The 23,371-nt window shown below is 45.0% G+C and overlaps 2 protein-coding genes across 10 annotated transcripts in view; one reads left to right on the top strand and one right to left on the bottom strand.

Moving 5' to 3' along the window:
- Positions 1 to 2,391: 2,391 nt before the first annotated feature.
- GINS2 (GINS complex subunit 2) lies at positions 2,392 to 17,808 on the top strand (the record flags this gene model as incomplete). 2 transcript variants are annotated; one of them, XM_080645781.1, is made up of 6 exons in its annotated part: positions 2,392 to 2,570; positions 3,021 to 3,135; positions 8,170 to 8,269; positions 11,985 to 12,111; positions 12,289 to 12,467; positions 16,778 to 17,808. In XM_080645781.1, the coding sequence occupies 5 exons, from the start codon at positions 2,481 to 2,483 to the stop codon at positions 12,412 to 12,414; spliced, it is 558 nt and encodes a 185-aa protein (XP_080501907.1). In that variant the 3' UTR covers positions 12,415 to 12,467; positions 16,778 to 17,808. The 2 variants fall into 2 exon arrangements, with proteins under 2 accessions (XP_080501907.1, XP_080501908.1); XM_080645782.1 differs by lacking the exon at positions 16,778 to 17,808 and having other exon boundaries at positions 2,481 to 2,570; positions 12,289 to 12,884.
- GSE1 (Gse1 coiled-coil protein) overlaps positions 13,116 to 23,371 on the bottom strand; it is a 414,418-nt gene continuing 404,162 nt past the window's right edge. For all 8 annotated transcript variants that reach the window (XM_080645776.1, XM_080645779.1, XM_080645772.1 and 5 more), the window contains 3 exons: positions 22,668 to 22,949; positions 19,593 to 19,696; positions 13,116 to 18,892 (listed from right to left, as the gene is read on the bottom strand). In XM_080645776.1, the coding sequence (XP_080501902.1) occupies positions 18,758 to 18,892; positions 19,593 to 19,696; positions 22,668 to 22,949 (521 nt within the window). In that variant the 3' untranslated portion in view covers positions 13,116 to 18,757. The remainder of the gene's footprint in view (positions 18,893 to 19,592; positions 19,697 to 22,667; positions 22,950 to 23,371) is intronic.

The raw sequence follows: 23,371 nt of genomic DNA, 5'->3' as shown, positions 1-23,371 counted from the left end.
TCCCCACCCCCCACCCCCGACTTTAAGAGCCAGGCATGAGGCTGGGCATTTGGATCCTCTCTGGAATCTGGGAATGGTTCAGAGCTGGGCTGGACTGGAGCAGCTGCTTCCCTCCCCAGGTTTCCCCACTATAAAAACCTCCTGGGGAGCATGTTAAGTGTGTGGTTTCTGAGTTAGAACGTCTGAGCCTGGAGCTCAGGGAAGGGCATTTTAATACAGCTTTGTTGAGGAATAATTCACCCTTTTCAAGTGCACAGTTCCGTGGTTTTTAGTATATTTACAGAGTGTGCAACCATCACCACTATCTAATTCCAGAACATTTCCACCATCCCAAAAAGAAACCCCATCCCCATTAACAGTCACTCCCATTTCTCTCTCCCCCAGCCCTGGCAACCACTAATTTCCTTTCTGTCTCTGCAGATTTCCCTATTCTAGACAGCTCATATACATGGAATCATACATGGTTTTGGTGATTGGCTTCTTTCACTTGGCATAATGTTTTCAAGGTTCACCCACATTGTAGCAGGCATCAGTGCTTCATTCCTGTGTATGGCTAAATAACATTCCACAGCACGTATAGACCATATTTTGTTTATCCATCCCTCAGTTGATGGACATTTGGGTCATTTCCACCTTTTGGCTGTTGCAAATCATGCTGCTATGAAAGGAAAGTCATTTAACAAGTCTTCCAAGTGACCCTGATGTACACTCAAGTTTGAGACTCTAAGACACCATTTTGCAGTGTGTGACGCTGCACACTATCTCCTGTTCTCCCAGCATCCCAGTGGGGTCAGCAGCGGCACTGTCACCATATTACAGACCAGGACACCAGGACTCAGGTGATGTGGACACTACGCTCTGCTTGCTCTGCTACTCACCCTGCAGTGGCCTCTCTGAACCTTGGCTTTCCCACCAGTTCTTTTCCTTTGCTCTTTTACAGGCTGCAAAAAGCCTGCAGGGAAGCCTCGCCAACTTTGGAACACAAATATTTGCCAGTGAAGAAAACATTCTCCCATCAATCAAAACTCAGACAAGTTGGCACACACTCTCTGCAGATGTCTGAAGGAGCTTCTATTTCAGGAGTGGCCAGGTGGCCCAAAGCTTTTCCCCATCCCTAAACACTCCAGGCTCCTTCTCTTCCTACCTCTTTTGCAGAGGAGGAAACTGAGGTCAGAATGGTCACTTGCCCTGCGTCACACAGCATCCAGAGGCTCTTTCATTTTTTTCTTTGAAAGTTTGTCTTAATACATGACACACAATGATAGTAATCTCCAGGTCTGCAAGTGACAATTTCCCATGCAGATAAACAACAGACATAGTTTTCCATGCCATGTGAGTGGGCAGAACTTAATATAGTCTTATTTCATCTTCCCAATAACCATAAATGGGGCAGTTTTAGGGGGCTTAGAGAGTAAAGCATGGGGTTATCTGGAGTGGGATAGCTTTCCTGTCAGGATACAGAACCCTGGAATACTCATGTCCCCTTTGCTTTTTCTCAGGGCCTAATGAGCAGGATTTCAAATTCAAATCCAGCCCACTGCCTGTCCCCGCCAGCCCTGCACTGGATCCCTTACCTCCCTGGAAGCTTTCCTGGCCTATTAGAATCCCATAAAAATTCCCTGGGCTCTGGTTAAAATTCAGCTTTCTGGTCCCATCTGACCCTTGAAACACAGTTCTCCAGGAGTGTGCATGTTAACTCAGAATCTTCGGGGATTCTAACACATGGGGAGAATGAGGACCCCTGCTATTAAGTTTCACACAAGCCCACTGTATAGAGGACACCTGTTCAACAAACAGATGAACACGTCAATACATATTTGCTGCAGCCTGCAAACTTGCCCCTTCATAAGCTTCACCTGGGTTGCTTGCCAACGTACAGATTCGGAGCCCTTCCCCCGCAGTTTCTGAATTGGAAGATTGGGGGTGCGGGGGGAAATCTACATTTTTAAAGATTTTTAACCAATGTGTATACAGGGGTCAGAAGATTGTGAAATGAAAGGAAACGCCTTCCCTCACTCTCATGGGGTCGGGCTGTTTCAGATAATGCTGTGACCCCATAAATGCATTTACTCCAAGCCCCAGGAGTAAGGCGGGTAGGCGCCCAGGGCAGGTGAAGGAACACAGAAGCGTGGTGCTGGATGCTGAAAGGCAGGCAAGCACGCACCAGGTGGGGAGTAGGGTCTGGGACCCGAGAGAGGGCGTGGCCGTCCCACGGGAGTAGGCGTGGCCAGGCCTGTGTACGAGGGGGTGGGGCCGGAGCCGGGACACGAGGGGGGCGGGCTGAGCGCTTAGCCTCGTTTAGCTCGCCAATCCGCGGGCTCGTAGCAGCCGCGCTCTCCGCCTCCCGCCGTCCGCGGAGAGCGCCGAGTTGCTATAGGTCGGCTACGGCTTCTTCCGGCCGGGGGGCGGGCTCCGCGCGGTGGCGGGAAAGCGGCGCCCCGACACTTAAGGGACGCTGAGGGTTGGCGGTTTGCTCCGCTATGGACGCGGCCGAAGTGGAGTTTCTGGCGGAGAAGGAGCTGGTTACCATTATCCCGAACTTCAGTCTGGACAAGATCTACCTCATCGGGGTAAGGGTGCGCCGGGCATTTGCCTCAGGAACTGGCGTCTGCGGTCGAAGACTCGCTCTGCTCTGCTCCCAGGTCTCGGGTGGGAAGCCAGGCGCCGGATTCGACGTGTCCAGCCCGCGCGGGCCCTATGTGGACGGGGTTGGGGCGAGGTTCAGAGCCGGGAGACGTGGGCGGGGGAGCCTCTGGAGGTAGCCCGCGCCTCCCAAATGTTCCTGGGCGGCCTCCCCGCGGCGCCTCGGGAACCGGGCTCAGGTGGGCCGCCAGGTGCGGCCAGCCCCACTGCGCGAGGGCAGACGTGGGCTGCCTCCCGCGCCGCGTGACCACCGGGCGTGTGTTTGTTTGTGTTTGGACTGCTGTTCACACGGTGCCTGTTCTGTTATTTGACAACTGGAGGTCCGGTAATGCCTTTAGCTCTGCCTTGTCTTACCGGGGTGTGCTTTCCTCCGGCAGGGGGACCTGGGGCCCTTTAACCCTGGCTTACCAGTGCAAGTGCCTCTGTGGCTGGCGATTAACCTGAAACAAAGACAGAAGTGTCGGTTGCTTCCTCCGGAGTGGATGGATGTGGGTAAGGACGTGGGTGCCCGGGTTCTGCAATGACGCCATGACCCACTGACCAGCTGAAATCAGTGGTTCCAGATTCACTCCTTAGAGTCAGCTGACCACCATTACCAGGGCCCTGTCAGTTTGGGGTGTGTATATCACTTTTAGTTCAGATTTTGTGTTTAAAGCTATTTCACCTTGCTTTAAAATTTAAAAGTATTATAAGACCTTAAAATAAACATTTTAATTTAAATATATAAGTACTAGAGGCCTGATGCACTAAATTCGTGTAAGAGTAGGCCTTCTTTCCCGCTGCTGCCGGCACCGGCTTCCCTCGCAGCCCGGGCTTCATTAGGAAGGTCTCTGGACAGATGTCTAGAAGGATGTCCCATCTAATTAGCACATTACCCTTTTATTATTATAGATATAGACTGACATGTTGAGCAGAGTTGTTATCTTACATTATAGAAAATTCATGAAAAGAATCCATACAAGGGAATATTATTCAGCCATATAAAAGAGTGTGGATGAACCTTGAAAATCTTATGCTCTCTGAAAAGAACACACAAAGACCCTATTTGTAACATTCCATTTATATGAACTATCCAGAACAGGCAAATCCACAGAGACAAAATAAATTAGTACTGCCGAAACCGGTTTGGCTCAGTGGATAGAGCGTCGGCCTGTGGACTGAAAGGTCCCGGGTTCGATTCCGGTCAAGGGCATGTACCTTGGTTGCGGGCACATCCTCAGTGGGAGGTGTGCAGGAGGCAGCTGATCGATGTTTCTCTCTCATCGATGTTTCTAGCTCTCTATCCCTCTCCCTTCCTCTCTGTGAAATATCAATAAAATATATTTTAAAAAAAATAAATTAGTACTTACCTAGGGATAGGGCTATAAAGGTGATGGAGGGATTGTGGGGGGGTCCTTTTTGGGGCAATGAAAATGTTGCCCAACTCTGTGAATATACTAAAAACCATTGAATTGTATACCTTAAGTGGGTAAATTGTGTAGTATGTTAATTATGCTTCAATAAAGTAGTTAGGGAAAAGAAAATAATGCATCGAAGATGCAGGCCGACTTTACCCTGACTTTATCCTTTGTGTCTTTTCCCCATCTCAAAGCTGTGACTGGCTCATTATCGCAAATCATCTTAATTTTTTTTTTTAATATATTTTATTGATTTTTTTACAGAGAGGAAGGAAGAGGGATAGAGAGCTAGAAACATCGATGAGAGAGAAACATCGATCAGCTGCCTCCTGCACACCCCCCACTGGGGATGTGCCCGCAACCCAGGTACATGCCCTTGACCGGAATCGAACCCGGGACCCTTCAGTCCGCAGGCCGACGCTCTATCCACCGAGCCAAACCGGTTTCGGCGCAAATCATCTTAATTTTATTGGGGGTGGTGGTGGTGGTAATAGGCATGCATGTAGAATTTGAAAAGCCATGAGTGATTTTGATTGCCCTCTCCCTTTGGGAATCACTTGGGGATACCTGCCTCCGAGAAGCAAGGACAGGTTCAGCCAGGCACTCTCAAATGCAGTTTAAGGAAGACTGGGCATTTCCGCCTTACTCCCTGTCCTACGGGGTGAATGGCCCTGGTGGTCCTGAAACATAGTGGGGAAACTCCAATTCCTTCTGCTTTGAAGGGCTTTTTTAGTTCCAGCAGGCCCGGCTCTGTTAGGGCTGCATCCCTCAAAGCTTCTCGTTTAAGATCAGCTCTGGCAGCTTTGGCCCATCTAAACCCCAGCCCGAGCTTCTTCCTAGTCCTGGGCCATACTGTGGTGAGAAGTAGTGAAACATCAGTCAGTCGACAGTGCCCAAGAACCAACTGCTTTCTGATTCTGCCACCACATTGGTTCTACCTGTTCTTGGACTTCATATAAATGGTATCATCTAGTTAACAGGGGTGGTCAAACTTTTTGACTCGAGGGCCACAATGGGTTCTTAAACTGGACCGGAGGGCTGGAACAAAAGCATGGATGGAGTGTTTGTGTGAACTAATATAAATTCAAAGTAAAGGAGTGGAGGGGAGAGCAAGAGAACCGGATAGAACAGCCGGATCCGGCCCGCGGGCCGTAGTTTGCCCAAGGCTGATAGTATGTCAGTTTTGGTCTCTGACTTCTTATCAGTGTCATGTTTTTGAGATTCACCGCTGTTGCATGTGTCATTACATTCTTTTATCGCTGAGTGGTGTTCCATTGTATGAAGACGCCACATTCTTCCATTGGTGGATAGTTGGGTTATTTCCCATTTTTGGCTATTGTGAATATGGCTGCTATGAATAATCTTGTCCAAGTCTTTTTGTGGATATGTTTTTATTTCTCTTGGGTAAATAAATACCGAGAGGGGTGGAATTGCAGGGTCATAGGACAGACTGTACTTAGCTTGGTAAGAAACTGCCAGCCAGTGCTCCACAGGGGGTGAGCCATTATTATAATCCCACCAGAATTGTCCAAGAATTTCCAGTGTTCCATACCCTGGCCAACATTGGAATTGCAGGGTTTGAACAGAGGTGTTTCATACTCTGATTTTGGTTTAAAAAAAAGAAAAGAGTGAATATTCTGTGCAAAGAATAAGTGTGGGGAGAGAGCAGTGGAGAGTTACCCAGGCAAGAGCTGAGGAGTAGCCGGAGCAGCTGATTGAGGTGGGCAGTGGGGGTTGGAGTTTAGGCATAGTTTGAAGGAAGAATCCGCAGGATTGTGGAAGGACTGGCCAAGGGGTATGAGAGAAAAGAGTTAATTAAAGATCAGCACAGGGTTGTTGGCTTGAGTGTTGTATCATAAATCAGCAAGTGAGATACAAGACGCCTTAATGAGCCAATTAATTAGGAGTCGTTTATTGTGTGCGGCCCATAGGGAGGTGTTTCTTCCAAATCTCTGAGCAAAGTCACACAGGAAGTTTTCCGTATTTATACCTTTTGAGCTTCTTTGCAGATTTTACAAAGAGCTCTGTGTGAGTTATTGTTACAGACAGTTTGTAATCTTGATACATAAAGAACAAACATTTGGCATAAGAATATGGGAATTATCAGTATTAGTGCATTACATTAGATGGCTAGCTTGCAAGGTCAGTTAAGTTTTTATCTTTTTCTATTATTCAAACTAAAACAGTTATTTTATAGAATAAGAGACTGTCTGAAAATGACAGAGTTTACAGAACAAGGGACTGTCTAACAATAGCAGAGAACTTCAAACAGCAGTTTTTATACAAGATGGAGGTTACTATGCTTCATTAGCCCTGGAAGGAAATGGAGTTGTTGTTTTCTTAGATGGGGAAGACTGCAGGAGCAGTGTGTGGGCTAAAGTGGACACCAGGAGTGGAGTTTGAACATCTTACAATGGAGGTGCCTGATAGAAATCCATGTGGAAATAATATGGGCAGTGGGGTATTTGAGTCAGGAATTCAGGGGAGGGACTGATCTGGGGATGTGAATTTGTCATTATGAGCACATAGATGGTATTTAAATGAGGCAGGAAGAGATCATATGGGACGTGGGTTTAGGTGAGCCCTGCACCACAGTGGTGAGAGGTCAGGAAGGCAAGAAAGAATTGATGAGATGAGAACTCTGGTGTTCCAGAAGCTAAATTAATACACTCCAAGGAAGAGGATTGATCCTCATCAGATGTGGAGACTGAGACATAGCCCTTGGGTTTGGCCTAGTGGAGGATGTGGGCCTTGGTGAACTATGTTGGTGGAGGGATAGGATAGACACCCATCTGAGTGGTTGAGGAGGGGAAGTTATGCCAATGTCAGACAACTCAAAGTTTTGTGTAAAGGGCATGATAAATGGATTGGTAGCTGGGGAAGATTTGGTGTCAGGGGACGGTTTTCTTTTTCTTAAAAACACACACACATGTTTTTATTGATTTCAAAGAGGAAGGGAGAGGGAGAGGAAGAAACACTGATTAGCTGTCTCCTGCATGGCCCCTACTAGGGATCGAATCCACAACCCTGGCATGTGCCCCGATAGGTAATCGAACCTGTGACTTCTTGGTGGATGGGATGACACTCAACCAACTGAGTAACACTGGCCAGGGCAGGTTTTCTTTTTAAGATGGGAGATGTTGCAGCATGTTTGATGGAATAGTCACATAGTGAGGGGAAACCATGATCATTCAAGAGTGAGAGACCGAAGCTGGAGTGGTGTTCTGTGCAGGTGAGAGAGGAGGGTCTAGTGCATACCTGGAAGGCTGGCCCTTGTGTATGGGGACAGACACAGGGAAGTTAGGAAGATGTGGTGGTAGGAGCATGTGGGCACTCAGCAAGGCAGTGGCTGAGAGCTGGGGCAGTGAGATGAGAGAAGGCATGAAGAGGGTGGGCATGATCAAAAGTGAGAGGGTGAATGGATCAGGGAAGTTTCACAGGATTGCAAGATAATACCAAGGGCCTCTTGGAGATGGGTGGTCAGTCCTTTAAAGTGAGATTCCACAGCATAGTCGTGTCTGTGTGTATCCCGTAGGCACAGTGGGCAGTTCAGATTTAGGACTAGAGGTTTTCTCAGGCTATTAACACATTGCAGACCAGTAGTTTTATTGCTGGCTTTACGCAGTGGCCAGATAAGTTTCTACTGAACGGGTACAAAAAATATTTTATGTAAATGTTAAAGGCACGCTTTAAAATTAAATTAAATACCCCTTGCATTTTGAAGTTATTTATTACATGTTCTTACAAGCTAATATCTTTTTAATATTGTGATTGGCCACCAGCCTTAGAACAGAAAACACGAGAATTCTCATTATCTGTCTGCAATGTGTTAAGTCAGAGAGAGAAACATCAGTGATGAGAGAGAATCATTGATTGGCCATCTCCTGCAGGCCCTCCACTGGGGACTCAGTCTGCAACCCCGGCATGTGCCCTGACTGGTAATTGAAGCATGACTCCTGGTTCATAGGTTGACGCTCAACCACTGAGCCACACTGGCAGGGTCCAAAACTGTTTTTAATGTATTTGTCAGTTGATCGAATAGGTAATATAGGCAGTTGGTAAATTTGGAAGGTTTAAAAACATATTTTGGTTATGGTGATGCTAAAATGTATTCATTTTTAAATTTCAGAAAAGTTGGAGAAGATTAGGGATCATGAACGAATGGAACAAACTTTTACCCCTATGCCTAGCCCTTACTACATGGAACTGACCAAACTCCTGTTAAATCAGTAAGTAATCTCACTGAGAGCACATGTGTAAGATTGAACTCATGGTTCTCATCCCTTAATCCCTGCCCTTCTTTTCTTGTTTCACTCTCATTACCAAGGTAAGTGGTATTCCTGGCCACCTGGTTCCTCAGGTCAGTAATCTGGGAGTCCATTCACACTGCCTGGAGTCTCTCTCGCTTCCTCATTTTTCCTTTTCTCCACCTTTCCCTCTCCTAGTAAATCCCTTGGTTCTTTTCATTTTATCTCTTAACTACAGGCCTGGTGCACAAATTCGTGCACTGGTGGGGTCCCTTGGCCTAGCCTGTGGGGATCAGGTTGAAACTAGCTCTCTGACATCCCCCGAGGGGTCCTGGATTGTGAGAGGGCACAGGCCAGGCTGAGGAACCCCACTGGTGCATGATCAGGGCCAGGCAGGGCTCCAGGGCGTGTCTGGCCCATCTTGCCCAGTCCTGATTGACTGGACCCCAGCAGCAAGCTAACCTACCGGTCGGAGCATCTGCCCCCTGGTGGTCAATGTGCATCATAGTGACTGGTCGAATGATCAAATGAACGGTCGGACACTTAGCATATTAGGCTTTAATTATATAGGATTATCACTTGACATTTGAACCCAGTATGAGCCTCCATCATCATTTCCAGCAGTAGCCTTTATCTACACTAATAAAAGAGAAAGATGCAAATTGACCGTACCTTCGCAACACCCACCAGCCAATCAGGAGTGAGTACGCAAATCAACCCAACAAAGATGGCGGGTTAATTTGCATACACAGGTGCCGACTGGGGCGGGACGCTTGCATCGTCGCCAAGGCGACAATGCAGGTGTTCCACACCACCCCAGCCGCTCCGGGCCTCTGGACAGCGTGGGAAGGCGGAAAGGTGGCTCCGGCCGGAGCGAAGGCAGTGCCGGCAGCCAGGGGAAGGAAGGCCCATTCTTGCATGAATCTTCGTGCACTGGGATTCTAGTATTAACTGTAAATATGTTTTATTACTAGAGCTTTACCCCTTTTTATTCTTTGGTTATGTGCATTTGAGTTCTTGCATATCTGTAACATGAATGGCCCAAAGACTCACATTTGCCTCTGATCCTGAACTATAAAAAAAGCCCACTAGTGGCAGAAATGTGCTGTAGTAAATTGTTTCCCTACATCCAGTTCTGGTTCCACATCAGCTTCTAATTCACTCTCCACATTGCAGCCAGAGTGGCCCTTTAACACATTAAGCGCCCAGCCTGTTTTGTGTTCTGGACAGAAAGTATAGTGTTCGTCACCAGTGACTGACTGGGCGCTTAACATGTTAAAGGTGAAGTTGCCATATGATTCCCCTACTCCTTGGAGCCTTTCCAGGGTTTAGTCTAAAGTCCTAATCATGGTATTCAAAGCACTGCATAGGCTGGTTTTCTTTCTTCTCTCGTAACTCTTTTACAGTTCTCCCCTCTGACTCGAAGTTCCAGCTCACTTTGACTTCTTTTACTTCTTTATACATACCAAGGTCTTCACCTCAGGGCTTTGCATATACTGTACCCTCTGCCAGTAAGTCCATCTATTCCCTGCTCCCTCCTTTGGTTTAGCCCAGTGGTCGGCAAACTCATTAGTCAACAGAGCCAAATATCAACAGTACAATGATTGAAATTTCTTTTGAGAGCCACATTTTTTAAACTTAAACTTCATCTTAACGCCACTTCTTCAAAATAGACTCGCCTAGGCCGTGGTATTTTTTGGAAGAGCCACACTCAAGGGGCCAAAGAGCTGCATGTGGTTCGCAAGCTGCAGTTTGCCAACCACGGGTTTAGCCCAACAGGTACTCCCTTCCTGTCCTACCTGTCATCTTGGCATCTCTGTACACCTCCATAGCATTTGTCAGTTAAAAATTTTCTAATCCCTTGTCTGGCTATGCTCTTCACCCCACTCCCAGTTCTAATGAGCAGGGACTGTGTCTTCTGTGTACTAGCACAATGCCTGGTGCTCACATGTTTGTTGAATGAATGAATGAATGAATTAAATCAGTGGAGGAGGCAGAAAAGTGTGGATCATTTTGCTTAGGACATACTTAGAATGGAATTTTCAGTGTCCAGCTTTTGATGCCTTTTAATTGATGGATTCAAGAGTAGAACTAGAACAAAATTTGGGGAGCTGCAGAGCAAAGGCCAGGGGCCCACTAAATGGCATTTTTGGATGCAAATGAAAATTCAAGTTACATAACACAGACTTGTTCCTTCAGTTCATATGAGGCTGCAGTTCACAGCTTACTAAGCATTCTACTAGATAGTGATAATAGGCTTGAGTTCCTGGTTTAGTGGGAGTGGGGAGATGTGACCCTGTTACCCAGTGGTTATACTGCAGTGAGATAAATGCTGTTCAGAGTATGTTGGGATGCAACCCTAATGCCTGGTGGTATCAGAGAAGGGATCTCAGGCTGGAAAGATGAGGGAAAATCTACTGGGGGAGAAGACAGAGGTGTGAAATGACATGGTGTGTTGGGAAACAGAGCTGTTGGGACACATGTAGACTGTATGGGGTGGGAGAGCTGAGGCTTTTCTTCTGTTGGAGGGTCCCGGGAGGGTGTTCAGAAAGGAGTGTGCCACCTATGAATCTGAGAAAGCCTGCTGTGGCAGTGAGGAGAGTGACTTGGAGTGGAGAATCTTGAAGCAGAGGTGAGGGGCCTGTTCATCTTTCATTTTTGGAGTTCACTATATTATGTATGCAGTTCTTATTGAAACTCTTGTCTTAGAATTATTTAGAATTCATTTGTCTAAGGGACTTAATTGTACCTTTGTTCTGCATTTCAGTTAACAAGGAGCTGGGTCCTTTGTTCTTTACTGCTGTTCAGAGCAAAGGATCCAGATGTTTGGGCTTTAAGTAAAATCCACTACATAAACTTTATACCACTGATTATCCATCTACTAATCTTGAGCTAATTTTAGCATGTGAAGAGGTCATTTCCAGCTTATCCTAGAATGCCTGGTGATGATGATGTGAGCTTCTGCTTTTATCTTCTAGTTTGTCTTTTCCTTCAAAGATTAGTTGAAAAAATCTCACACAGGAAGACTGACCATCTCTCGCTGACTCCAATTCAAACTTTTACCCAGAATTCATTATATAAAATGTGCTCAGGTTATGCTAATTTGCAATTTCTTCTGTGATTTTTGTAAATGTATTTTTGTTTTCTCTGTAGAGTAGTTCAATGTCTACCCTTCAGGGCTTTTGTGAGGATAGAAATACTGTGTAGTGCTGAGCACATTGCATGGCATAGAGCTGTTGTCTTCTTTCCCTGGTGGGTTGTAAGCCCTTGGGTAACCGATGAGGTATGAGCAATAGAAGTCATGACCTTTGAGCCAGCCTTGAAACAAATTCATTCTAGATGGAAATTCTGTAGCACAGAGCACTCAATCATCCTGAGACACAAGATGTCCAACGTAGAGCTTATTCTCTTATTTATTAATTATTTTATGGAACAGAAGTCCTTGTGCCACTGCCTGCCAGGGGACAGGTTACATGAGCATAACTGTGGATCATGGCTGAATTTTCTTGGCACCAAGCTTAACTGCTAGAAATCCTTACATTTTAAAATTGAAAACAAAGCAAAACAAAATCTGAGTCTAGGACAGCGCGTGTATTTTACCTGAATCCAAGCAATCTTTTTTTTTAAAGCCACTTCTAGCTGGATATTGCTTTAGTTTACTGAGTGCTTCCTTATGCCATTTATTTGCTTTCTTTAGTGCTTCAGACAACATTCCAAAAGCAGATGAGATCCGCACCCTGATCAAGGATGTGTGGGACACTCGCATAGCCAAACTCCGGGTGTCTGCTGACAGCTTTGTGAGGCAGCAGGAGGCACATGCAAAGGTAGGTGTACTACTGAGGGATTTCCTACAGCATTCTGCCTGCTTAGGCTATCACAAGCAGGAATTACTGGCTATGCTTTTAAAAATTATTGATTTCTTGTTTTTGTTCAGTAGATTTTTTACCTTTTTCTCAAAATCAGAAACTCCTCAACCAACCCTGTTTTCTCTTGTGTTTTAGTTGGATAATTTGACCTTGATGGAGATCAACACCAGTGGGGCATTCCTCACACAAGCTCTCAATCACATGTACAAACTCCGCACAAACCTGCAACCTTCTGAAAGTGCCCAGTCTCAGGACTTCTAGAGAATGACCTTTGATTTGTAAAGGCCTGTGTCTGCTGGCATGAGGCTTACCGGGTAATGTGTGAGTGCTCAGGACATGATAGAGGTACTCATAGTGCTGTGTTTCTAGAACCATTTGAATGTAAGAAAAACGTGCAGTGAAGCAAGGAATGGATTCATAACATTGTTGGAAAGCAACAGGTTGTGCTTAGTTCTTAAGATATTCCTTAATCCCACATCTGTCTCTAGATGTGGAATTCCACAACTGTTCCTTTATGGAGGAAAGAAAAAGCTTTAGCAAACAAGCCATTCTCCCTAGCAGGGTCTCAGGTCTCCTGCACAGAACTGTTATGTGTAGGTGAGTGTTCAGTGATGTTACATGTTGCTTTGAAAAGACAGATATACAAATGGTGATGTGGCCCTAGGGCTTTTTTATTTGACTAGAGGCCCGGTGCACGAAATTCTTGCACAGGGGGGTTGTCCCTCAGCCCAGCCTGCACCCTCCCCAATCTGGGACCCCTCGAGGGATGTCCGACTGCCTGTTTAGGCCTGATCCCAAACGGGCAGTCGGACATCCTTCTCACAATCCAGGACTGCTGGCTCCCAGCCACTTGCCTGCCTGCCTGCCTGCCTGATTGCCCCTAACTGCGTCTGCCTGCCAGCCTGATCATCTCTTAACCACTCCCCTGCCAGACTGATCGACACCTAACTGCTCCCCTGCCAGCCCGATTGCCCCTAACTGCCCTCCCCTGCCCGCCTGGTCGCCCTTAACTGTCCTCCCCTGCAGGCCTGGTTGCCCCCTACTGCCTCTCCCTGCTGGCCCGGTCACCCCTAACTTCCCTCCCTTGCCAGCCTGGTCGCCCCTAACTACCCTCCTCTGCTGGCCCGGTCACCCTTAACTGCCCTCCCCTGCTGGCCTGATCACCCATGACTGCCCTCCCCTGCTGGCCATCTTGTGGTGGCCATTTTGTGTCCACATGGGGGCAGCCATCTTGTGTGTTGGAGTGACGGTCAATTTGCATATTAGGATTTTATTATATAGGATATGGCTCTTTTTGGCTGAATTTAGAATCTAGAGATTGCTCACACAGAGAAGGATGGCAGATGGTGGCTTGTGATGCTGACGGGTTGATCATCTCAGCCAGGGGTGGGGAACCTTTTTTCTGCCAAGGGCCGTTTGGATATTTATAACATCATTTGCAGGCCATACAAAATTATCAACTTAAAAATCAGCCTGCTATATTTGGTCAAACATTTAAATAACACCCCTAATGCCTTGGTAGAGCCAGACCAAATGATTTTGAGTGCCTTATAAGGTCCACGGACCAGATATTCCCCACCCCTGGTAAGCCCTGATAGAGAATAAAGATGGAATCAACCCAATCTGTTTACTTTTTCCTGCTTAAGCCATGTGGCTAGAATGATATGATAGACCAAACCAAGGTATGTAGCAGGCTGTAAACTTCAAACTGGTTGTCTCTTGTTATCTTTGCTACTTTTGGTTACAGTTTAAAGGGTTGCTTTTAAAACTACATGTTATTGAGTACATGAGTGAAGCACAGTGCTAAGAAAAGTTGGACCTGTAACACTGCTCTTGATGGGTTTTAGGGTAAGATGGTCATAGGTAGCAGTGGCTCAACTAAGGGAATTCCTCATAGAAATTTTATTGCCTTGAAAGGGGAAAAGATTGTCTAGAGCAGCAATTTTCAACCTTTTGCATTTCATGGCACACATAAACTAATTACTAAAATTCTGCGGCACACCAAAAAACATCTTCTGCCAGTCTGACCAAACAGAATAGATATAATTTTGATTCATTCACACTGTTGACAGCTATTGGGTTGGCTACTGCCACTTTTTATTTGACAATCTAAGGGAAAAGAAGTCCGTGCCCCTGACTATATAGTCAGGTATTCCATGTTTAAAAAATGCTTGTGACACACTGGTTAAAAATCGCTGGTCTAGAATCATACAATGAGTAGCAGTTTCTGTAACCAGGTTTTCTACTGTCGCATGCTATCTCAAGGGAGTTTTGAAGAGTGTATGTGATCTACTGAGCCTGGAAGAGAGCTGCTGATATCTGCTCTGTGTTTACTAGTAAAGTCCAAACTTCAAGTTTCTCCATTCCAAATTGCTATCCATTTAGATGTCCCTCCAACAAGCAGCTGATGGTTGTTTGAACACTGAAGGGCCAGGTACAGAGGGATTAGGATACAGAAGACTTTTTATCAGTTAAGGTGACTGTTTAGAGCAGTGTCGCCAACCGGTGGTCCGAAAGGTTGGCAACTGCTGGTTTAGAGGACTGCTTTCATATGACAGGACTTGCCTTTTCTTGTCACTTTTACTCGAGTCCTTCAGATTTTAATCCGGGGAATCTTCTTGAATGAAACCACTTTATTGTGAAGGGTCAGGAGTCCTGTGTATCTCAGATCAGCCCCTTAATACCTTTCTCTAAAACCTGACTGAGGTACATTGGATCTGTCTTCACATTTTACCTGTAAAGCTATATAGTTGTTGAGCATTAAAAAAATAAATAAATTGGTCTTTTTTTAAATTATAGCATAAAAAAGATTTTCCTCTTAACATGATTTAGGAAGATTTTATTTTTTTTGGATGTTGTCAGAAATTACAGCAATATATTCATAAATACCTAATTACTACATTCAACAAATAATATTACAATACAATTAATTCAAACAAGTACACTTAGAACAGGTTTAATTTCACAGCATCTAAACTGCCCCCAGAGTGACCGAGGCACTGTTCCTCCTCCCTCCCATGTACTGGTTTACTGTTCTAGCAATTAAACACAGGGTACATACAAAGTAACACAACCAATTAGCATGGTCTTCCTCAGGTCTAGGCAGAGTTAAGGAGTTTAAGTTAAGTGCTGGATCAAAAGTTGGGGACAGGCTACTGCAAGTAGTAAGAAAGTCAATAGCTTGGTTACTTGAAAGAGTATAGGGATTGCTGCTAAATGGCTAATATACACTTATTTAAGAGTAACAGAATTGGCTTGTGCTGATCATCTCCATCTTGTGGTGGATCCTTGGAATTTTCTACACTTTAAAAAACACATGGCTCAGAGGGAAAGGGAGTATCTTGATGTAATTTTTGAGATTAGGCAGCATTTAGGAAATACCATTCCATGTACAAACTTAAGATTTCTTGTGTTATAATTCTTCACTGCTGAAGTGTGGGCTCCTTTGAATATTCTTTGAGTTTCTTTTAAGGGTATTTATTATCTAATAGAATGTTAATGCCAATTTAGTGTTTTATTTCCTTTAGAATATATAGACTGAACTGTTGAAAATCCTACCTTGGCCATTTATCTTAGATAATGGATTATATAATGAAATGTTTTCACTGTCAGTTTGGCTCTGATTATATGAAATGGACAACCAATTCATTTTCAAATGATCAGGTGTGTAGATCCAGGTTTTGAGGAACACTCTGGTTTGTTCCTAAATATTTGATTAAATGCGAAGCTGGGGATTCGGCTTTGGAAGGTGTCCCTCAGAAGTTTAACAACACAGCCATCTCCTGCCGGTGCTGTAGGAAGCACATGAGGCCGTGGAGGACTGACACAGGTTGCAAAATCAATTCTAGAGTAAATTCGGTGTTCTTCTGAGCTTTGTCTTTTAAACTCAGTGTGAAATAGCTGAACAAAATCTTCAGAGAACGCATGTTTGTCCATTTTTAAGCCCAAAATGAAAAGAAAAATTAGATGAGATGAAAATGTTTTAAGATTTTAGAACTAATTATTGGATGGAAAAACCATTATCAGGTACTGTGTCTTAGTGGTGCATTTGTTTTTAAAAGACACTTTACCTTTTTCTTAGTTTATTATGCTGCCTTTTCTGGTGTATATTTATATTCTCTGATTGTCATTTTACTTCTTAAACCCAAGAATATTCAGAGATCTCCAGAGATGGGTGGGAGTTCGGTGTGGCGGAGTGACAGAGAAGTTCAAGTGCAGGGTGATAGTGGCGTTTTCAATGGGAAGGAGGAAAAGCAGTTACTAGCTCAGGCACGTCCTGACAACTAAACAAACCCGACCAAGGGAGCTCCCCTGGGCTGGAGGAGGAATGGGGCTCTGCTTTTCTTTCCCATCAAGTTATTAGATCTACATTTTTCTTTTTCTAAGCCAAAGACATTACCAAAGCTGATCAGCAAAAGTACTAGTACTCAGACATTCTGTGATGGCAAAGGAGGACTGGGAGTGAAGTGCTAAGATGTAGCTCTTAAGCTTTCAGACCAGAAGCAGCAAGCAGATTTTAAAGAGAGAAATTCAGTGACATTTTGCCCTGATTGTTGGCAATAGAGTTCCCTCTAAACACCTGTCCCCACCTGTGGAACATGTTGATCTCTCAATGTCTTTGCAGGGGAGGCCCACAGAACAGCCCTTAGATCTCGTCAAATCGTTTCTGTGGAGAGGAAGGCGCTTGTTGACTGCTGATAATACTGGCGGCACTTTTTGTCTGAGTTTGCTAATAAATGGAAGATTCTTGGCAGACATACAAAGCAAACTGTGTGGGAACAGATAAAACGACACAATGCCATCTGCCAGCAAGCTGTTCTGCACAGCTAAGGTCTGGGGCTGAGGGTGCGGCCACAGATCACAGTGAGTAGCCTTCATGAAGGTCAGCCAGCCCTTCCCCTGGGTAAAGGGGAGGCGTGGTCATGCTCAGACCTCCTCCCATCCCCTCTCCCCTGGCAGACCAACCACTGGCTGCTTTGGCCTCTGGTTCAAGCCCATTCAGGCAAGAGATACTTGCTTGATCTAGATTAAACCCTGCCTGAATGAGCAGTTAACTGGGACAAGAAGGAAAAATTTCCCCATTGCTTTGCATTGATCTGATTATCTCAGTTTCTAGCTGCTCCCGTGCTTGTCACAGTCAGTTCAAAAGGAGGAGAAGTTCAGCTCTGACATTGTTTATTCTACTTTTAGGCTTTTACAAAGCTTTGAATCTAAATAAAGCCTCTAGAGTTTCTACTTTGCACCTGTTCTCAGACTGCTGCAAGACACCTTAGAATTCTATCACAGAAACTGCTCACTTCCTGAAAGGTTCTTTTACAAAAAGCCCCATGTCTGTAGGTGCATGCATAGGTGCACACCCAGTATCTGTCTTGTTCACCATAGACTACCCCTCCTCACTGATAGCAACTAGGTATAACTGCTATTTGCTGTCCGGAGCTGGGGGGAGGGGGTAGAGGGGAGGAGGTAAGAAGTAACACATGGCTTTCTACATCATTTTCTGGTGCAACTCAAAAATGAAGTGATCGCATAGGCGCCAGTGGTAAGCTCTTTTAACTTTTCTTCTTCTTTAATTTTTAAAAACACTTCAATATTTAATGTCCTGACCAGCAGCAGTACAAACACTAAAAGCAAGTTTTTGTTTTTTTTTTTGCCCAGAAAAACAATAAACAAAACAAAACACAAAACCCCAAAACAGGAAAACAAACAAAAATCCCCCAAAACCACATATTAAAAATGGCAGGCCTTTTATAACAATAATTAAAGTAATAAAAACATACAAAACTTTGTTTTTTAATATATATACACAGTACAAGGCTGAAGCACCTTTGACTTTTCTCTCAAAATTTGTTTGTATGAAAACACCCCCCACTGCAGCAACAATTTGGTGGGTGTGAATATATGTATACATAGAGCTCTGTACACTCCCCCCCGCCCCCGCCATGGAGTAATAAAAAAGGTACCTTCAGTTTGTTGATTTTGCGTTATCTTTAGGTAAGAGCTTTTCCAGGGAAAAGCCTGCTATCTGCGAGGCTTTTAGTACTGTTGCTTTGAAGAAAATTTTGCAGAAAAGTAACCAAAACAAATAAGCCCTTCACTTAAAATGCACCCCACCTTCATTCAGCTGAAGCAGGTCTCGGTCCTGGGGAGGAATGAGACCAACCCGATGCTGCAGCAAAAGCAAACTTGGTTCACCAGGCCTAGTAATATGGCAACACAAGAAATAGAACACAAGCGGTTTGATCCAATCTTATACACCCAGGGGCTATAAATGATAAAAGTTTTAGTGTTGGTAATGGAGCCTTCATTTTCAGATTTTAAAACGGTGACATGGGGAAAGAAAGAATAAAATTGCCTTTTAAAAAAATATATGGGCGACGTCCTACATTGGTTGCTCGCTGAATTACAAAGGTGATTCAGTTGCATTGAAGTCAAGGTGAGTTCGTTCTTTTTCTGGAGTCTGGAATCCTTTGCTTCATGCATAGCACATTCTTTATTATTATTTTTTTTAAGCTTCAAACCTCCCAGTGAAAAATATTAAATATTCAAGGTAATAAAATAGATAATATTTCTATACTATAGGTTCAGCCTAGTGCAAGGGAAACCGTCACCTAGGATATCCCTTAAAGTAACCCCTAGGCCAATGCAATGCAGGCAACGCAAGGCACTTCCGGAAGTGATCCAGTTCCGCCTGGATTCGCTCCCTTTCTGAGACAATCTTCTGTTTCTGGCTCCTCAATTCCTGCAGAGAGAGATTCACATTAAACAAACTGGTTTCACGGAACTGTATGTGATGTAGAAATGTGCTGGAGGCCACTTTGAAAACTTCCTCAGTTTTCAACTGTGTTCTGACAGCGCCTCTGGGGGCAGGCTGAACTGGTTCTTCCAAAGTCTTGGGTTCGCACAATACCTGCTCTCATGGAACCAGTGTCCACTGTTGTCTCAGCTTTGACCCTGAGCTTTAAAAATTAAAACCTTTACTGCTTAGGAGTGGCCAAGATGTGCAGACCTGATCTGAGATAAGCCCCATATCCCAACTGGGAGGAAGCCCTTGGGGCTTGCCACATGTCATAGTTGGAAGACCTGTTGGGCCAGGCTGCAAAGAGGAAGGAGGTGGTTTGTTTTCCTCAATAACTTACTCCAGTAAAATCTTTCTTCCTTTCCCCTTAGCAGATCACAGCAGGAGAGACTGACAAAGGCAATAAATAAGTCCCCCAAAGGAATATGTATAAATAGCATCTTCATTCCTCCAGCATCAATATTCTAAAAATTAGTGATGCCTCCCTCCAAGCTTTTTAAACTCTTAAGAGCAGGAATTTCCCTCAAAACTTGTCTGTATGGCTCATCTTGAACCCAAACTTGAAAGGTTAAACGAAAGAAGCACAGCTCCCTCTGGAGCTGATTTTCATCCCTTTTCCCGTGTGTGGTGACCCAAGACTCACCGCCATGCTGTGGGAGAGCTGTTCTGCTGTGAGACTGAGGCTGTAGTGCTGGGCCTCCAGCCGTCTGCACTGCGTCTGTAACACCTGCCGCTCCAGATTTTGCTCTGAAAAGACAAGCGATGTTGATGTATTTTCTGTGTACAGGGATCACAGACTCTGGCAATTGTTTTCCCTCTCTAATGCAGCCAGCACAGTACTCTCCTTGGGACCATAATGCTCCAAGTTCTTGGTATCACGCTGGTAAATATGTCAGTGTTACTAAATTAAATCCAGCCCAGTGGAATCAAAGGATCAAGCATCAAAAGGCAATTTAAGGGATACAGATTAAGGAGAAATTAAGGGTAAGTTTATGGCCTTAAGATACATTTTTCAAAAAGAAAGATAAAAAACATTGGAGTTAGCCTTAGAAGTTTTTAAGCTGGTAGAAACGGCCAGAATACACCTAGAAAGTCAAAGTGGAGTTCTAATTAGTAAAATGAAATCTCAGCGCTTCCAAAGATTCCAGGCCTGGTTTTAACAGAAGAGTGACTTCAAACTTTCAAGGCTAAATCCCTGCGTCTCACACAGTATTTCCAAGACTAAAAACCAGGGAAGGCTACCAGACTAATGTTATAGAAACTAGAACAGTTTCAGCAAAAGAAATACAATAAAATTAGCTCCTAATACCACTTAAGTAGATTTAAAACCTTAAAAGAAGTAACAAGTTAAATTCAGCAAGGAGGAAATGACATTAGAAAACAGGTGAAAACAATAGGGTCATCTCAATGGGTACAGAAAATGCATGAGTTAAACCTTTGGCAATTGTATACCATAAACTGAGCAGCAACTGATGTTTAATGGGCCACTTCTAAAGTTTCAGAAGACAAGAGCCCTGTTAGTGCCTCTAATTCAATGGCTTAGAGCAATGGTCGGCAAACTGCAGTTCACGAGCCACATACGGCTCTTTGGCCCCTTGAGTGTGGCTCTTCCACCAAATACCACGTGTGGGCGCGCACGCACAGTGCGACTGAAACTTCGTGGCCCATGCGCAGAAGTTGGTTTTCGGCTTTCAAAAGAAATTTCAATTGTACTGTTGATATTTGGCTCTGTTGACTAATGAGTTTGCCGACCACTGGCTTAGAGGTTCTAAAAAATTCAATATGATGAGAAAAAGTTAAATACTCAAAAGGAAAGAACTTAATCTGCAAAAGGTCTGATCATCTGATTACCTAAGGAAGAAGGGCTAACAAAAATTAAAAACCCACAATATCAAAGTGGTAACTAAATCTAATAAAAATAAACTCATGGAGAGAAGTCAGCAAAATTTACTTAGTGTAATTTACTATCCTATTCATAAGTGGAATAGTATCACTATTAAACATGTCAATTCTTTCCAAATCTGTAAATTCAATTGGGTGGAACAAATAAGGTGATCCTAAAATTCACTGGGGAAAGCCAAGGGCCAAGGACAGCTGAGCTGTTAGAGAAGAACAAGTCGGGGTGAGTTACTCCTGACAATAGAGCGCTGCAAAGATAGGGCACGACCCAGGGACAGGCCAAGACCCCAACGGGCGGAGCAGAACAGCACCAGAGAGACCTGGGCACAGGTGAGGATGCTGCATGATGGGCATGCCCAAGGGGAAGAGGCATCCTGGAAACCGCCAGGATAATTGCTTGTCCAGGCTGGAAAGATGAGGGTATATTTCTACCTTATTTCTTACACAGAAATGAATTCTAGGCACAAGAGAAGCAGAATGTGTATACTTTTAGAAGGAAATGCAGAATATTATGTCCTTGGAGGTAGGGAAGGAATTCCCAGACAAGTCACCAACAAACATCAACCCAGAAAAAGTGGATACACCTCACTCCATTGAAATAAATAATAATGCTATACATTGCTTCTGGATACATATGTACTTAAAGAGCAACATGTAAGAAGTGGACAAATTCAAATGATTCCATTTGAAGGAGGAAAGGAATGAAAGGTAGGAATGGATACTCTGGTTGTCCCTTTGTTAGTCTGTCTCAACTTTTCAAAGTATTTGAAATGATTATGCTATTCATAATCAAATGTTTGTATTTAATATCTGTAACATAGTAATACTTGATAAAACTTGTGTGATATGGAAATGAATTAATTAGGAGGTGGCAGCCCAAGTTCTGCATTTCTCAACTCATGTCAAACTGACAGCACTGCCAATGCAGTGCGGACCAGAGTGCAGCGGGGCGGGGCTCACCATGTCAGCGGGACCAAGACCAGGAGCTCCGAGCGCCTGTCAGTGCTCGTCCTTCACGGGAGTCCACCTGCCTGTTCCACTGGAGGGAAAGGCTGGGCTCCTCCACTTCCCCTGCATCAAGTTCATAGCACACAGTCTCTGACTAAGCTGGAAGGGGCCTTTGCAGGCATCTCAAGGAAAATGAGGTGCAGAGAAGGGTGGTTGTGTGTTGGAAACATAATGGCAATGCCAGAACACCACCAGCACGCAAGCCTGTGACTCGGTACACGAGACCAGCGTGTGCCCACAGGATGTGTTCCACCAGGCAGGGGTGGAGCGTGCACACACAGTTAAGAATAAAACATTCTGGTGGCTGACGGGCTTGCCTCCCTGCACAGAAGGGCTGGACCAGGAGGATGACAGAGCCTGAGAGGGAAAGTGCTGCCAGCATTGAGACACGGATGACAGAGCCTGAGAGGGAAAGTGCTGCCAGCATTGAGACACTTCGAACGCAAGGCAGGCCCACACAGGGATCAGGCCTGGCTAGTCGGAGCTCAGCTAAATTAATGAGCTTTGCATTTTCCAGGACCCTTGTACGTAGCTCTGGTGAGAATGGTTTCAAGTTTGTCCATGAGGAATTACCACTCTAAATAAGCCTGGGCAGCTACAGAAGCTTGAGAAACAGTTCTTAAAATGGGCAAAACAGTGGAGGAAAATTCACTTTCTAGTATTAGCATCTAGTGTCCCAGAAAATCTGCCAGTACTGTCCCTTAGAAACTGTCCCTAATGCTGGCAGTGAAGTCCTGCACTGATTGGTCTATTAAGCTTTCATTGACTTTCTTTACTGGGTCCTCATTCTGCTTCCCCCTCCCCTTTGTACCTTCTATATGTTCCTGGTAAGCTTCAAAAATTGCCTCAATCCCTTGCCACTTGCGCCTGGGGGGTTCCTCGTCATCCTCTTCTCCATCCTCCTCCTCCTCTTCCTCTTCCGAGTCCTGGTCCGTCTCCTGTGTGAGGGGGCCCTTCCTCACGGCCGGGGGCTCCTGCTGCCCGTTGTGCTGGGGCAGAGGGAGCCGGCTTGAGGACTGCAGCTCAGGAATGTTGTAGTGGATGGATGTGTCAACTTTGTGGTTCTGCTCTGCAGACAGCACGGCTACGTTCCCTGGGGAGGAGAAACAGTGGAAATGAAATGCAGCAAATCCTGTTCTCCAACCATCAGTGACTCCCACCAAAATTTGGGAGAGTGAATGTGGGGGCTCACATGAGGGGCTAGCACAACCATTACACCGAGTCTAGTCTTAAAGGATGGGGAGATTTCCAGGTGAGTCTGTATGGGGACACTGGGAAAACCCTCAGCTGTAGGACACATGGACCCTATTTTCGCCAAAAAGGCACCTCGCCTGGCCTTACTAAAAGAAGTGCCTCTGCTAAACTCAGGTGGCATCACATGGTAAGTTTTCTCCAAGTGTGTCCCCATCCCGGTAGCATCAGCATCACTTGAGCACCAGCTGGAAGTGGAGACTCGGGCCCCACCCAGACCTGCTAAGGTGGAATCTGCCTGTAACGACCTCCCCAGGTGTCTTG

Source organism: Plecotus auritus, assembly GCF_963455305.1.
Source record: "Plecotus auritus genome assembly, chromosome: 10".
In the NCBI taxonomy this organism is placed as follows: Eukaryota; Metazoa; Chordata; class Mammalia; order Chiroptera; family Vespertilionidae; genus Plecotus; species Plecotus auritus.
Note: the sequence above shows the minus strand (reverse complement) of the source record. Positions and strands in the feature narration are given on the sequence as shown.